Genomic DNA, 16,149 nt, shown 5'->3' on the forward strand with positions numbered 1-16,149 from the left:
TTTTATTAGTTATGATTTTTTATATTTTTGTTTTGGTTCGTCGTTCATACAGCGAGTGTATCGGGCGATGTACGATTACGAGGCTCAGGACTCTGACGAAGTGAGCTTTTGTGATGGCGATCTTATCGTAAATTGTACAGCGATTGACGAGGGTTGGATGACGGGTCTGGTACAACGCACAGGACGTCACGGAATGTTACCAGCGAATTACGTCGAGCCTGCTCAGATCTAAAGCATCTTAAGAAGAACATGAATTATCCTGCGACATTTTCCTCACGTGTTAAACGCTCGCGACACGCGAACATCTCGTACTTGGCGCGAGATTTTTCCTCTCGTTCTCTCAATAGCGACGACAACAACGCGAAGAATTTAAAAACAAGTACTCGACTCGATTCGTGGCATTTTCTCGTGTCTCGTAGGATGGTTACCCTCAAGTTATTATAAACGTGGAAACAATGATGATACTTTCTTTTTTACGCTACAGCTGAGTTGAAGAATACTACGTAACTAGCCAAATTCAACAGAAAATTTTGCTTTCTTTATTTTTCGAAATAAACAAATTGGGACAATATCAAGTTCACCGTTAAGGCAATGGATTGGTCGGTTGACGCACCTCCAACTTTCAAAATTGAAATTTTCTGCCACGGTCAAACCGATCACAAGGGAAATATGCCAGCCCGGACAAGACTGGCAAAAATAGGCTGAAAAATGTTCTCTTTCGAAGAAAAAGAAAAGAGGCTTACCCTGTATTTTCCACGGAAAAGTAATGTGGAAAACTTGATTTCATTGACCGAATGGATGTTCTTTCATGATCATTATTCCCGAGCCAATCACGATTTTTTTCCATTTGCGTTGTCATTAAAAGGGAAAAGACAGAAAAATAATTACGAGAGACTTAGAAACTACGCGAATTCGTTTTTTTTTCTCACGAATCGCAGTATTTTCCATTCCGTGATATAGTTCCGTACTGGTAACTGGCGAGCTTGACGGAATCTGAGATCGAGAAAGATTGCGAATCGATTGAATCAAGCTCGCAAGTCCAGATCACTCGCAATAATTCCGTGTGTCTTCGAACAATTTTTCGTCTCTCATGTTCGATCAGTACAAAAGCGATCATTCAATGAAAATAGATTTTTTTCCTGTGAGACGAGAATTGTCAAGACGATTCCACAGAATACATACCAACTTAGCGTTCCTTCTAATGTTGTAGAGACACATTAGAGATGAACGCGCCTTTTACCTCGTTCCGCTAAAAATATATTCGAGCTTATGTAGTAGAAAAGAAAAAAGATTGAAAAAAAAGAAACGATCAAACGAAATATAGGAAAAATCTACGTATATTTTATACGCTATGTACACAAAATGAGTATGGAGAGAATTTGTATACAGTTAGTTCATTACAAAGTAATTCTTCCTGGCCAAATCGATGTCGAACTAAGAAAAACTGATTCGATTAATGAGCCAACGGATACTCTTCTACTTCAAAGTCGTTTTCGGTGCCCCTCAGTCCCGATTTGGGTTGCCTATTCTACGCGGAAAACTGAAAAAATTTATCAGATATTCATCTTTCGAAGTGTATGGCGAAGACATCGTCGAGTCGAAAGAAAAGAACGTTTTTTAATATTTTAATTTCGTTAACCACGGCCCAACGTTTGCGCTCTAGAGATGAATACATCATTTTTTTTCCAAGTATACAATTCAATGTGAATTTTTGTTTTAAATTATTTATTTGCGTACGGTTTTGTCGGTACTGGAACAATTCGCATGGCTTCGTAACATTGAAGATTCGAGTCTTCGAGCTCGTTAAGATGATACTGAATGAAAAATTGAAATTGAAAATTTAGTAAAAAATTGAATATTTTCGAATTTCGTCAAAATTCGAGTTTTTTTTTGGAGAACAATGCAATGTCGAAAAGTTTCATTACGAGAATGTAAAGGAAAATAAAAAAAACATCATTTTTCTTACTTCGACTCTGATTTTTAGTAGTAATTTTTATTTTCTAAAAAGGAAGATTGAAAAAAGATGTTATGCAAACGAGAGAAACCCGATGTGCCTTAATTATTGTTCGTGGCTTGTTCCACGAATCTCCAACGTAAATTTCGTACTTTAATTGTAGTTTAACGGAATAATAAGATCTTTGAAGAAGATAGAAGAAAAATAACTACAATGAACGTCGCTGAAACAACCTTGAATTTCGCTCTACTTGCCCACTATTAACTTAAAAGTAAATAAAGTATGAAAAACCATTTGATAGAAAGAAAATACGAAGGTGATCGAGCATTTATAATTAACGATTGGGATCGAATAATTACTGACTTCAATCGACTAACGACAATTAACCGAGCAATTTATTTCTAGTATTCTAAGTTTTATTACAATGAACAATTTATGAAAAAAGGAAATCGTCCAAGTGTCTCAGAGCTGAACGAAATTTGTTCTTCGTCCGCTCTGCCAAGTAATGGCCATCAGCATAATGTAGAAGTGGATAAAAGTTAGGAAAAAAAATCGACACTTCCCAATTACGATAATTGATCAATCAGTATCGAAAGAATCTCGAAAAAAGGTCGTTTCTCTTTCTCTTAAGCTTCTTTCGAAATCACAATCGTTCACTCCCGCAATATGATAAAATTTAAGACATCCGTTGATGGTTGTTTGCAGTCAAGCGAGAAGAAATTCACTCATTTTTCCCTCCCACAAGCATGTCTTAACTGCAGACTATTTTTTGTCATCCTGTATAATTTAACAAAATGGTTCACCAAGGTACCGAAAGATTTACGGTTAGAAATTTGGAACATACAGAAATATATGTTAGCGTTGTGTTTAGAAAGATAATTTTATATTATGATACACGAATCATAATGAATAAATATGTATGTTATGTAAAAAAAAAAAAAAAAAAAAAAACAATATCCACGAGTTTATTTCTACTTCGATTCGACAAGTTTTATAAGATAATTGACAACACTTTTGCTTTTCAAGTTCCCCCGACGATTCCGCGATGAAACGTGACAGCTGCTCGACGCTAAAATATTTTAAAAAATCTTTGTATAAGCTCTGAACGAGATTTTTCCAGCTAATGTTCTTTGAATCGTTCAGACAAAGAAACCCGTTGAGAAAACGGTTCATTTACGACAGTTTTTTTTATTTTCGTTTCCTCGAAATCGAAATTCCTCGTTGACGTAATTCTTGTATAAATATTTTAAGAGTTTCAACGTTCCTCTTTAATGTTCAATCGAAAAGAATATGATTATGCACTCGTCGTATGTGCAGATTGTCGTTTACGTTTATACGAGTTTACGACGATGTTTGTTGCAGCAAATTGTACATCGAGTAAGTCAGTTTCATCAACTGCAAAAAAAGGTGATGATTTGTAGAGGTGCTTCTGTTTTGCAGAAATATTGAACATTCATTGGAAAAATGAAGAAAAAAATCAACTTTTTAACGAATAAAAAGAAGCGTTCCAGCGAAAGCAAAATAATGGATAAGAATGTTTGAAATAATTATATTCATCTTTTCGCAAAATTCTTTTCGTCGCGCAACACGTTTTTGGAAAATGTATAAATATAAATGTTTAACTACTCTGTTGTAAGAATCGAGAGACAGAACAATAACGTGGCCACTGGTATACTGAAGCCGATAATTCGTTCGTGTCATCATCAAACGCAAGTCTTTTTTCGTGCTCGATCCCAAAGAGTTCCAATCCATGTCGTAGATCGCGTTACTCACGTCCATACTCTGCGATCACGTATTCTATTAATCGTTAAATAATTTAGGCGAGAAGCGCAGTTTCGGGATATCGAAAAACTCGCTCACCTCCGTTATGACCTCGTTGCCGTACCAACACAAGAGAAATATTTGTACGATCATACAGCTGACGTAGACGATAAGAAATGTAAATCCAGCGCTGTGCATAGTCATTTTCGAGAGCATATACGTACTCATACATATGACGAAAGCACTCACAGAAAATTGTATAAACATAACAATACTGAAGACTTCGTTCGAACGTTTTACAAATCTTAAAAAATATTTGATAAAATTATTTATTTTATCATATTAACGTAGCGCTCAAAGCATTTTTTTCAATTTTGAGGAAACTTGCGAAATTACTTTCATATTCGAAATATCGGGAATTAAAGATTACACTTTAATACGCGTGTTAGTATGGGGATTGATAGAAAACTCCGTCCTTTATGCAGTAACTTCGAAACTTTTTTACAGTTTGGTAATATTGCAGAAGCTTTTTTTGTTTCTTAATTGACATCCATAGAAATCTATGTTCATAGAATTTTGTCATGAGACACAAATTTTGCCAGCATAACGATTCAGAGGTATAGAAAATTGATTGACGAATCTCAGTGCGTTTTAGTGTACTGTTTTGAAAAAGTTTCGAAAATAATTACCCTCAAATTTTCAAAAGTTTACATTTTTTCGTCTAGTTTTTACCAGGCAGATATTTTACCGATTTTCGAAAAAGGTTTATTATGTCATAGTAATGGATACTTTATAGCGGTGATGGGAATTTACTTGTGTATTTCTTGGTGCTGTCGCACACACGTTCGGATTTCTTCCCTTTCGCTAATCGCGATACTCTCTCGTGATTTCTTATGTTCTATCATTTGGGGTATTGAGCGAAGTCGGTATTTGAGTATATTCAGTTTAGCACAAACTTGAATCATCAAACCATGAAAAAGTGCGTCGTGGATACCACCGATAGTAGCTCCGATTCCGTGTGCGACAATCTGATGCAAAAACGCAATCCAAAAACCCCATTTGCTCGTATAATCGAAAGGCAACCATGCCGGAAATGGCAGAGTTCGCTGTGAAACGTTTTCCAAAAATGAACCTATCGTCACCGCGATCACAGCTCCTTCCGTCAGGCCGCCGAAAAACATAGTATTGTTCCTTTCAAAAAATTCACTCTTTTCATTTGAATTGCAAAAAATTTCGAAGCCTCGTCTGATAAATTCGTTGGAGATTTTCATTTTTCATTTTTTCAATTATCAAATTGTCAATGTTTACAATTTCATCATGTTTTCCGAACGACAGGTCGTCAACTCTGCATCGGGCTACTCGACATCGTCTCATCTCTCCATCCTTGAAACTCTCCAAGCGTAGCAACTCGACATTTCCTCGACTGTTATATGTGCTCGTATTTTTCGTTGACTGTACCGTACGCACAGAACCGCTCATTGACGAAAATCTTTGAAGCCTCTCAAATCTTTCGGCTCTCCAGTTTATCGTCGAATTTTTGATAGAATCATTTCTTTTATGATTTCGTCATTTAATAATTATACGAGCAAACATTCATGGCAATTTCTCGATAGTCTTTTGAAGTAATAATTCTTCATTATTTGTCGATAAGTACTCCAACTTCGTAACTTATTAGCTTTTTAAACATTCATCTTAATATTCTTGGTATATGTTTATCAGGGCGTGTCAAGAAAAATGTTTTTTTCCCCAAAGTCTTAAATATTTCCAGTGTCATGAATTCCTGTGTCAGCCCTTTCAAAATTTGTTCAGGCATCGTACATCGCGATTTTCTGTTACCCATTTGAATAATCCCTGGTGACTTTTGAATTTTGTGACTCACGAATGCTCCAATGTACAATAGCTCTCATGGCAGGTTTTTGTAGGGAATCGACCACTATAAAAAAGATCTCTTGTCATTTTGTGATAAATCTGCTCTCTCGAAAGTTATTCACAGTCAATCGACTCGATGGTAGATTTTCATTCTTGCCACTTTTCCAGCGAAACTGTCAGATTTTTCATAAAACATGGCAGTTACTTTTTTCGAAATCATGCTATTTTTATTGCCGCTTCAAAGATTTTCGTCAAGTATAACAAAGACACAAAATACGAGCACATACAACAGTCCAGGAAAAGTCGAGTTGCTACTCTTCGAGAGTTTCAACGATGAAAATGCTCCGGAGAGGTGGCACGATGTAGAGTCGACACCCTGCCTTTCCGAACTTGTTCCGAAAAGTTCGTCGTTTGATCATTCGCGGATGAAATATTGTACCGATCATTGCCTGCCATTTGTTTGGAGCACCAAGATTATTTAACATTGTAACGATGCAACGACAGGCAGCTATGAATTACGTTGTTTTTTTCCAACTCACTTGCTAATCTTGTCAAATTTCATTTGTATCGCAACTTCTTCATCTCCACGAGGACGACACATTTCGTTGTTTAATAAATCGACAAGAATATCGATTTTGTCGTGATTTGAAACCCAATTAGCCATTTTGTAGCATACTCCAAACATGGTGAGTGCCATGAAGCTGTTGCTGGCTGCATCGTCGAGGTTGTCGGACATGGAAATTTGTATTAATCCCGTGAGCGTGAACGTGTAAATTGTAAATATGGAAAAGACTGTGTAAGCGTTGTAAAAGTATTTTCTCCAGCCGCTGGACCATTGACGTGGCCGCCAAACCCCACAAAATTGTAATATCCCAAAGTTCCACGGTAATACAATCGTCGTCATGATCGAGAAAGGATTGGGTGAAAAACAGGAATGAAAAATGATTGCGGAAGCTTGACCAAGAAAATTCTCAACTGTACGAAGTCCCGATGTTACTTTGTGAACTGTCTCCTCTAATAACAGTCCAAAGTTCAATGACTGAACGAATGTGAAGACACGAAACATGAGAGAGGGTGGAAAATTTCTTCCGCAAGTGCGTTTGCGTCGTCTGTGTAATTAACCGATTAAATATTGATACGAAAAAAGGCTTTTCCCCTGGACTACAGCGACGAATACGTCCGAGCATTTTTCATTCTCCAACGTCTTCATTATTTTCTGCGAGGCGAGCTCAGGTGCGCAGTTATACTTTTTTGCGATGTTCAATTAGCTCAATTACGAATGCACCCTCCGCAGGGACATTGTACGCTCTTGGAAAAAAATAGTGCATTCTACAATTACGTTGACGACACCCGTTCAATAATTCAGTCGAACATTATCTTTGTCAATTTCCTTCCCCTGGATATTTACGATTGCAGAAAAAGCGTATCGAGCTATTCGTTCTCCGCGCACGGTTTTGAGCTCAGCACTCGAGTGTTGACTTTCTTCGGTGAAGCATTCTCATTTCATCTCCATTTTCCTCTAATTCCTATCCAACAACTTCCTTCACAAAATCAAAAGAAAAGTTATATTTTTTCAATCATACTCTCGACACACGCTAGATTTTGATCAGTCGACAATGCTCTTCCAGATTAAAGTGCAAAAGCAACGTTTGAGGTAACAGTGGTGCAGACCGAGTTTTGGTCAGACAGCCGAGGTACGATTTCCCGAGTGCGGCGTTCACCCAATTTACCGATGTTTTAGAAACAATTGAAAGTGGATTATGAGTGCACCGAGGAAACAATTGAATGAGAGATTAAAAATCAAATACTTTTTTCCTGCTTTTTTTGTTGTTGAAGTGTCAGTCGCTGGATCTGCTTATTTGGCAGAATGCTTAATACAATGTGAGCAATGGCAGTAAAATGAGTACAGTTTTCTTGGTTGATTTAAAAAAGTCTCGCAAGCCAGTCCTCAGTAGAGTGTTTTCCAAGATGAACTCGAGTTCGTTTTCTCAGCTGCGTTTTGCTATTTCTCTACGTCGCGATGATCGCCTCTAATCTATTCTACCCTCCGAAGTTTATCCTCGTGCGCAGATGCCTCGTCTTTCGAGGTGTTCACGTCGATGTTTGCAACAAATTGTACAACGAGTACGAAAGTTTTAAGAGCTGAAAACGAACGACAATGTATTAAGTTGTTCTTCCACGAAATTGCGGCAGAACGATGGAGAAAAAAATTTGAAAAATCAATCGAATGGACGTTTCTATGGAATTGTGGCTTACGCTCAATTCGAGAGTTTTACCGTCAAAAAACTGTTTTTAAACAGACAGGGTAAATTTGTTTAAAAACGCGACGCATTTCTCGATTATACGTCAAAAAAAGTAGTCAAAGTGCGATGAAGTGGACTGAAAACAATATTTCGTTAGCTACCTCGTTTCTGTTTAAGGTAGATCATGCCTGAAGGATCGTCTTTCATGGATGTCTAAGTTCGGTCGATTTTTACTTCCTAATTAAAGATACTATCACTCGAAATTAATGTCAGGCATATTAATTCGAAATTGTAAATAAATTTTTCCAACTTGTTTTTTGGCGAATGAAGTTATAAGCTATTTATTGACGGGGATCTATCACTGACGGATTTCATTCGTCCCTGGCGAAAATACTATAGTTTTTTATGTCAAAAATCTCATTGGAGAGCGCAAAGGGGAAACATAACGGAAAATGAATCAAGAAAAAAGTATTAATAAAAAGACAGAAGCAAATATGAGGTTATACGAGTGCTCATTACCAATTTCGTTAAATCTTCAACGTAATATGTCTGTATTACTAGTAAGATATTTACGCATAGTTATTTTTTTTTCATATTTGAACACGTTTGTCTCAATAACCAACAAGACGAACCCTTTAAAATTTGATGTGTGTTCAGTCGACTACCCATTTAAAATCTGTGTAAATTTCAAGATTTTTAAGAAAGTCGTTTCGTGCATGAACTACCTTAAAAACGATATTGTAAGGTGTTCATCAATACTTTATTAATGACTTGAAATTGTTGTGAAGGGAATAAGAAAATGCACACATTTTTGAGGGATTTGCAGTTTTTTCCGAATTTTTTTTTCTACAAATTATGAATAATGACTTTACGAAGCTTTTAAAACCTCTGGAAAGTACAATATTTCTTAAAGTCCCTCTTTTTTTCCGATCTCCCCTATAAATACAAGCAGAAACTTTTTTCTCAATCGCATTAATGTTTTTTTTGCTTCAACGTTAAAAATGCCATTTGAAGATTGAAAAATCCGAAATCTGTTCTCCGATTTGAACTAATCGGATCAACGTTTCAGCACCAAATGAATTAAGACCAAAGTTGCTTACCGCAAAAATAAGACCACGAGGATCGTTGACACAAAATATTGACATTTGTTTTATTGAACACAAAATACCGCGAAGAACACCAAAATGTATAAAATAATAATGAAAATTGAGATAATTGTCCTTGGATTGCGATGAGTTTGTGGCGATCGTCCAACACGGAGAGAAAAAAAATAGTAAGAATTACTATGCCGCCATAGTATCAGGGTTCTCTATCCTCCATTTTGGAGGATTTACCAAAAACGTTGTAATTCTCGTGTCCAAATTAAAATTTCCAAATTACTTATTTTACAGTTGAGCATAGTAAAGATTTTGATCGTGCGCTCTGTGTTAATTTAAAATTTTACAAAAGTTGTCATCACGTTCGTGGGCTTTCATCATTTATTTTATTAAAATAGTATCATGGAGGACGGTTTCGTGGAAGCAGAAAGTCCAAATCTACCAACGATAAATAACGTTGATGGTGGCGATGAATCCCCAATTTTTGTGGCGTTCTTACACTTGTATTATTGCATTCGGGCACAAGACACCAGTCATATAAATTATAAGTCATTATTTTCACAAATTTTGTTACTTGCTCTTTTCGCACTCGTATCGTTGACCAACGGAGTGACGTCACCAACCGAAACAGCATAGCGACCAGCGTTTCCGCGCGTAAATTCAAAATCATAAACAAAAAATATTTTTTTATACACTTTTCGGTCTTATAAAAAAAAAAAAAAAAAAAATTCTACTCGTTTATTACGATCTCAGAATTAATTTAAAACAGTTTTCAAAAAAAAAAATAATACCCTAGCTCGAATACAAGTATCGCCGATCCCTCGAAATGTTTGAAAATTTACTTTGGTACATAGCAAAATTTCATTCACGCTTGCACGATAATATATCGATATACAGGGTGTACCGATAAATCGGTTTGGCATCACACATCAATTTTCATCGAGTTCTCATCGCATAAAAAATTACCATGTGTTACGAATTACTTTTGATTAATGAATGTTTGTAGCTCACCTGCTAAGTTTGTCGAATTTCATTTGTATGGCCAATTCCTCGTTTCCTTGAGGGCGGCACACGTCGTTATTGAGAATATCGACGACACTGCTGATGTCGTCGGATCTGAGGATCCAATTAGCCATTTTGCAGGACACTCCGAACATGGTGAGAGCGACGAAGCTGTTTTCGGCCGCCTCTTCGAAGCTGGGCGACATGATTATTTGCATGAAACCCGTGAGAGTGAAAGCCCAAACGCAAAATATTGAAATGATCGTGAGCATGTTGTAAGAGTGTTTCTTCCACCCGCTGACCCAATGTCGGGGTCGTGACAAACCCCACAATTGTAGCATGTTAAAGCTCCAAGAGTGTATCAAAAGCATCGTGCGGAGTCTAACAACGTTTAAACGCAGAGCCAATTTTACAGCGCGATTCGCAACCACGGAGCGCCTACGAATGTCCAAGAAGTAATGCGGGAAAGCTTCGTGTTCCCCTTGCCAAAAGAGCTCAATCAATTTCGTTCCTCGATGCATTCGTCGAGTGCGTGTAATTGTCGATCAAATATTTATAGGAAAAAATGACTCTCTCCCCTGGACAACAGACGCGAATTAGTGCGAGCATTTTTCATTCTCCAACTTCTGCATTTTCTATGAGGCGAACGAAATGAGGCGAGTTATTATACTTTTTTGCGATGTTCAATTAGCTCGATTACGAATGCACCCTCCGCAGGGACTTTGTATACGCTCTTGGAGATTCAGGTTGGCGCAGCGGCTGATAAAAAATTGTCGTACGTTCTACTCAATAATTCAATAATAATTCAGCCGATTATTATCTTTCTCGTTTTTCTTTATTCTAGATATTTGGGAAAAAACGTCGCGAAAACGTCGTTCCCTTCGTCATGTAATCGCTTCTCTGTCTGTGCATATGCTTTCAACTCTGTTGGAGTGTAAGACGCGACGTGTGAGCCGACAGTAGTGCAAACGAAGTTTCAGTCAGGCATCCGAGTTCGAACGATTTCTTGAGAACGGTAGCGACAGCGTGCTCTCCATTCGTTCATTGGTTCATTGATTTTCCGTAATTATACTTCGTAAGTGTAAGTAATTATATAAGTACAATTCGTAAAGCGAGAAAAAGCAGAATTGAGGAGGTTGGATGACGAAGTAGAATTAATAATAATTGGCTGAAAAAAATATTAGCAAAGACTTGTGCAAAATTTCAGATGTTTTGACCTCGTAGTTTTTCAGTAACAACATTTTTAAATTTCGCTGTTACGCATTAGCGCTTTTAGAAATGACTTGATGCTAGATTTATCTTCCCCCACGGTTATTAATTAAGGAAGTTGAGGCCGTACAGTCATTTTTTTACCCAAAAGTACCCAAAAAACCTGTACCTTTCAAAAATTGGGCCGTTTAAAGCTTGGCAACGTTGCATACACTTTAAAGAAGAGTTGGGGAAAAAAAGACGAAATACTGGTGAAAGCAAAGCAGTCGAAAATACGGATGGCGACGATCCTAGCCTCAAAAAATAGCACGGGAAATTAATACAATCTCAGGAAATCTCTTAATAAATCTGAAAAAAATGTCATTATTCAGCAAGCCTTGCTCGTGTTGCCCAAAAAATTTCATATTTTTAGCATCATTTTTCACGGAGATATCACTGAATGTGTCTTGACTTTCATAAGATTACATGTTATTTGGCCCAAACTGTCTGAAAATTGGACTGATTTTTTTTACACTTCACTTTATAAGATGCAATCGGTTTAAAAGCGATTACATCATTTTCTTTCTAATCGCCTCAACTTCTTAAGGAATTAATTAAAACTCTCGATAAAATTGGTTGGAAACTTTATGCTTACATTTCCACGTCGTAAGAAATGTGGCAACGCCGCGCGGCAATTTGAATTAGTAGTGTGTGCATGTGCGAGCGAGAGCGTGCGTGAGGACGAAACTCGGTTGAAGCCGACGTGAGCCGAATAAACCCGAATGAGCAAAATCTCTCAATTTATCATCGCGTACTACTCGAGGATGCGGAGGAAACACAGCGATGCAGACAGTGCTGGCAACATTAGAAAATGAATTTTGACGTTGCCGCGTTTCAACGAGTCGTACAAATGAATTAAAATATCTTTACGATTGATTTTTTGAAATAATTTCCAATTTATTTCATCTCATTTAACTACATTACAGAATATACACATTTTATCGATGTGCTATGCAGAAAATTGGCGTTTACAAGTCAAAAAATGTAAGCCTCAGCAGTTGGTAACGAGCTTGGACTAGCGTGCATAAGCATACCGCCGTTTCCCTCTCACTGCCTGGCTTGAAACTCGTGAAATCGATTCTCGGTCGATCCATCTCTAAGTACTCACTTTATTATGAAATTGATTTGGTGTGCCTCGATTCCATTCAATTTAATGAATCAAGTGTGCCAAGTGATATCGTTACGACACAAACATAAGTGATCAAAGTTTTTTGCAACAACGGTTCGTTTGTTACACAACGGGCTGCGAAACAGAAGTGCATAAAATTATACCAAAATATTGATCGGGAATCGCGATTGAACGTTCAGCAACGTGCATCGAAGAGATCGTTGAGAGATTTCGGAAGTTTCACCGTTATTTTGAGATCACAAAAAAATTGAAAATACTTTTGCAGCTCTATAAAGTGACTAGAAGAATCGGAAATCGAGATAAATTAATAAAAATTGTATCAGCGTTCGTTCTTTATCCACATTCTCCAAAAAACATTACAAAAGTAATCGGATCTCGAGGATACACATACGGGGCAACTTATCTTCGTTTTTGAGAAACTATTTTACGCTGCCACGTCTTCAGATAACTTAGATTCACATCCTCCGGCTGTGAGGAACGTCATTCTATTTTTTAGCTCACATCGATGTCCGTTGCAACAAATTGTAGATGGAATAAGTCAGTTTCATCAGCTAAAAATAGAAAGAGCAGTTGTCGAGATTCTTTTTGGAATCCAAAATAAAATGAATAATTTGCCCACTGCAATAGACTTCGAACTACCTCGGATCGAGCGGACCCGCATATTTCGTGAGACAAATAACCAGAAAAATGAATGTTCATGCAAGATTTTTTGTCACAAGTAGCGAAAACGAAAAAAATCGATTTCATAAACTCAACACAAATGTGACGAAAATTTTAATGAAAACGAACACTAACACTGTTGTAAGACTCGATGGACAGGGTGATGACGAAGCCACCGTCGTAGCGGAGCCGATGATGAGTTCGTACCATCATCATCTGTAAGCCCTTCTTCGTGCTTTGATTCAACGAGTTCCAGTCCATGTCATAAATAGCGTCACTGACGTTCGTGTTCTGATGCCATGAAATCATGAATCGTTCAATTTATCGCTTTGGTAAATACGCACGAGTGGGACAGCTGCGAAACCTGCTCGAGAAACTGACCTCCGTTATGACTTCGTCGCCGTACCAGCACAGAAGGAATATTTGTACGAGCATGCACCCGAGATACACGAGAAGAAATGTGAATCCAGCACTGAGAAAATTCGCCTTTGAGAGCATGTAAGTGCTCACGCAAATGACGAAAGTACTGATTGAGAATTGTATGAAAATGACCATGCTGAAGATGCCATTAGATCGCTCGACGAACCTGAGGAAATGTTTTTTCAGTTTTTGACAAAATACTTTAAATATTTGTGTTGTATCTCCATCATTTACTTTTCTTGGAAGCTGAGCCTCATTTCAGTTTTTTTTATTCTCGAGTATACCAGCTATGTTTCTGTGCAACCCTCAAAAGTATTTCCCTAAGCCACTCTCTTCTCAACGACCATCTCATTAGTACGAGGGCCCAGGGAAACTGGAAAAAGCTCGACCGATACGAGGATCTCATAAATTTATTGCATTTGAAGTGGTTTTTACCACCAAAAGTTAAGGACAACGTTCCATGACTGGGGCCCAAACTGGCACAATTTTTTACATTTCCTGCAATAGCTGATTCAAATTTACATTCACAAAAAAAAAGAAACTTTCAGAATAACTAATTGACTATTGCAAAACTGATTTCGATCGACGTTCAGCTAATTATTTGGGCCATTTATTCACGAATGCTCTTGCAAAAATGCTCTTACGAAAAAATGTTCTCTGCAAATGTACAGAAATTGTACATTGACAGAGATTTTTTTTTTTATCAAAAATACCCATTTTAATTCTCTACGTGAAACTGTAAGTGATAATCCGACGAGAAAAATTTGATTTTGGCAAACTTCTTATTTACTCGTATATTTCTAGATGATGTTGAACGCACACTCGGACTTTGAGTTGTTCTCTCGTTTCGACACTGATTAGCGATTCTTTCCGGGCGACGTCAGGAATCGAATTGAGTCGAGACTTGAGAATGTTCAATTGAGAACAGGCTTGAAGCATAAAACTGTGAAAAAAAGCGTCATGAGCCCCACCGATGGTGGCTGCAAGTCCGTGCGCCCAAATTTGATGAGAATACCCAATCCAGAAGCCTAATTCACTTGTGTGATCGAAGGGCAACCATGCCTTGAACGGGAGAGTCCGATTCGGAACGTTTCCGAAGACTGATCCAATGGTTATGGTCATTACGGCTACTGACACGAGTCCACAAAATAACAAGGTGTTTTTGCTTGAAAAGTGTAAATTTGATGAAGAAAATGATAAAAAAATAGTCGAGTTTTATCCAAAGCACCACCATCATTTCAAACGAAGCTTTTCTTTCTTCTTACCTGTTTCGTTTGTCGAATTTCATTTGTATCGCTATTTCCTGGTCCGCGACAGGCCGGCACAATCCGTTGTTCAACATTTCCAACGACGCGATCGTTTCATTTCGTTTAAGAACTAAATTAGTCATTTTGTAACATGTTCCGAGGATGGTGAGGGCCATGAAAAGGATGTTAATTGCCTCGTTCAAATTGCCAATGGACATTGCAGCCGCGATCAATTCCGAGAGGGTGAACGTGTAAACGGAAAAGATGGCAAAAATCGTGTACGCGTTGTAAATATTTTTTTTCCAACCACTGGACCATGCGAGGGGCCGCCAAATTCCGCAAAGTTGCAATATTTTCAAATTCCAAGCAAACTCGTGCATCGCGGACACGGAGAAAACCTTTTTTACAGCCGAGTCGAGACTTCCCTATTTACTTTCGCCCTCGACAACCATAACTCGACTGGAGCGTTTCTACTGAAAGTGGAAATGAAATTTCCGTCACTCGTCCATTCCATTTTTAACAATTACTCTTCCTGGCCCTTTACAGACGATTCCAAATTAATTACAGGGCAAATGATAATCGCAATTTCCTCCCCGATCGAAACGGTGCCTGCCCCATTGCTTCATCAAATATTAGCTTCTTTTCGAGGATGATCACATTTGACCCTGTCCATATCCTCGAAATATTCATATGACTAATGGTCAAAGCATAATTAAGGAAGTTAAGCAGGAAATGGTATTAATGGACAGAAAAATATGAAACTTTACTGGATGTTAAATTATGACATAAAAGTCATTCGTACCAATTTTTGAGGTCCACGATGGGCTGTAACGCAAAATATCTGTAATTTCTTTTCTGCCTCCTTAAGGAGGCTCGGTCGCGAATGCCTGCGCAACAGAAAAAAATAATTTTTTAATATCTCATAGTTAGATTATCAATAATGACATGTGCAAAATTTCAGATGGGGTCATCGACCATTTAAGAACGAAAAAAATAGTGAAAGTTAGGATTTTTAACACGGGTCTTATGGAAGAGTCATTCTCAAAACGCGTGTCCTAAGGGATATATATGCACTTACGCAACAGAAATAAACAAAAAAATAGAGTATTGTTCTCCAAATCGTAAGGATTCAGAATATATCAAAAAAGTTTGGAGTTATCGACCTATCTAAAAAGATATTGACTGTTAAAATGTCTACAAACTCGATGTTCTGGGACGTTTCGTGACGGTGAGACGATTCCGCAACGTCGCAGAAATCAGATGTTCAGCACAGCGCTGAAGCGCATGCGCGATATTTGAAGCATCGACTGTCTAACCTGGAATTTGTGAAAAACACACGCACGTCCAGGCGCGTGTATACGCGTACATAGAGGTTAAAAAACGAATTAATTGTATAAAAACGTCAAGTTTTAACGATTAACACACAATTTATATACTTATTTTTCAACAATAATAAATAATGTTATATATCACAGGTAATGAGACCGAAAAAAAATCGTAATAGATCGTTGAGTATTTC

General features: G+C 37.6%; 3 protein-coding genes across 3 annotated transcripts in view; 1 reads left to right on the forward strand and 2 right to left on the reverse strand.

The window, feature by feature from the left end:
* The window catches only part of LOC122416472 (LIM and SH3 domain protein F42H10.3), a 29,053-nt gene extending 25,577 nt beyond the window's left edge, over positions 1–3,476 (forward strand). Inside the window, exon 6 of the mRNA XM_043429465.1 lies at positions 53–3,476. Coding sequence (XP_043285400.1) covers positions 53–232 — 180 coding nt within the window. The 3' untranslated portion in view covers positions 233–3,476. The remainder of the gene's footprint in view (positions 1–52) is intronic.
* On the reverse strand, positions 3,296–10,297 carry LOC122416607 (odorant receptor 46a-like). The gene is made up of 5 exons (XM_043429675.1): positions 9,936–10,297; positions 4,529–4,906; positions 3,815–4,019; positions 3,581–3,736; positions 3,296–3,349 (listed from the first exon to the last, which is right to left on the reverse strand). Exons 1-5 carry the CDS (start codon positions 10,295–10,297, stop codon positions 3,296–3,298), a joined length of 1,155 nt encoding a protein of 384 aa, XP_043285610.1.
* A 2,236-nt stretch (positions 10,298–12,533) lies between these two features.
* Positions 12,534–15,010, reverse strand: LOC122416608 (odorant receptor 94b-like). The gene is made up of 5 exons (XM_043429676.1): positions 14,649–15,010; positions 14,174–14,548; positions 13,345–13,549; positions 13,099–13,254; positions 12,534–12,854 (listed from the first exon to the last, which is right to left on the reverse strand). Exons 1-5 carry the CDS (start codon positions 15,008–15,010, stop codon positions 12,801–12,803), a joined length of 1,152 nt encoding a protein of 383 aa, XP_043285611.1. The 3' UTR covers positions 12,534–12,800.
* Between the last annotated feature and the right edge of the window lie 1,139 nt (positions 15,011–16,149).

The sequence above is a fragment of the Venturia canescens genome, chromosome 9 (genome assembly GCF_019457755.1).
Source record: "Venturia canescens isolate UGA chromosome 9, ASM1945775v1, whole genome shotgun sequence".
Taxonomy (NCBI): Eukaryota; Metazoa; Arthropoda; class Insecta; order Hymenoptera; family Ichneumonidae; genus Venturia; species Venturia canescens.

Bases quoted from the DNA above. Each gene is read 5' to 3' on its own strand.
- LOC122416607 (XM_043429675.1), bottom strand. From the start codon at position 10,297: ATGCTTTTGATACACTCTTGGAGCTTTAACATGCTACAATTGTGGGGT. The intron at 4,907-9,935 runs GTGAGCTACAAA...ATTTTTTGAAAG, and splicing joins AAATTCGACAAACTTAGCAG to GAACAATACTATGTTTTTCG. The intron at 3,737-3,814 runs GTGAGCGAGTTT...ACGTGATCGCAG, and splicing joins GCAACGAGGTCATAACGGAG to AGTATGGACGTGAGTAACGC.
- LOC122416608 (XM_043429676.1), bottom strand. From the start codon at position 15,010: ATGCACGAGTTTGCTTGGAATTTGAAAATATTGCAACTTTGCGGAATT. The intron at 13,550-14,173 runs GTAAATAAGAAG...ACATTTCCTCAG, and splicing joins CATCATCTAGAAATATACGA to GTTCGTCGAGCGATCTAATG. The intron at 13,255-13,344 runs GTCAGTTTCTCG...TCATGGCATCAG, and splicing joins GCGACGAAGTCATAACGGAG to AACACGAACGTCAGTGACGC.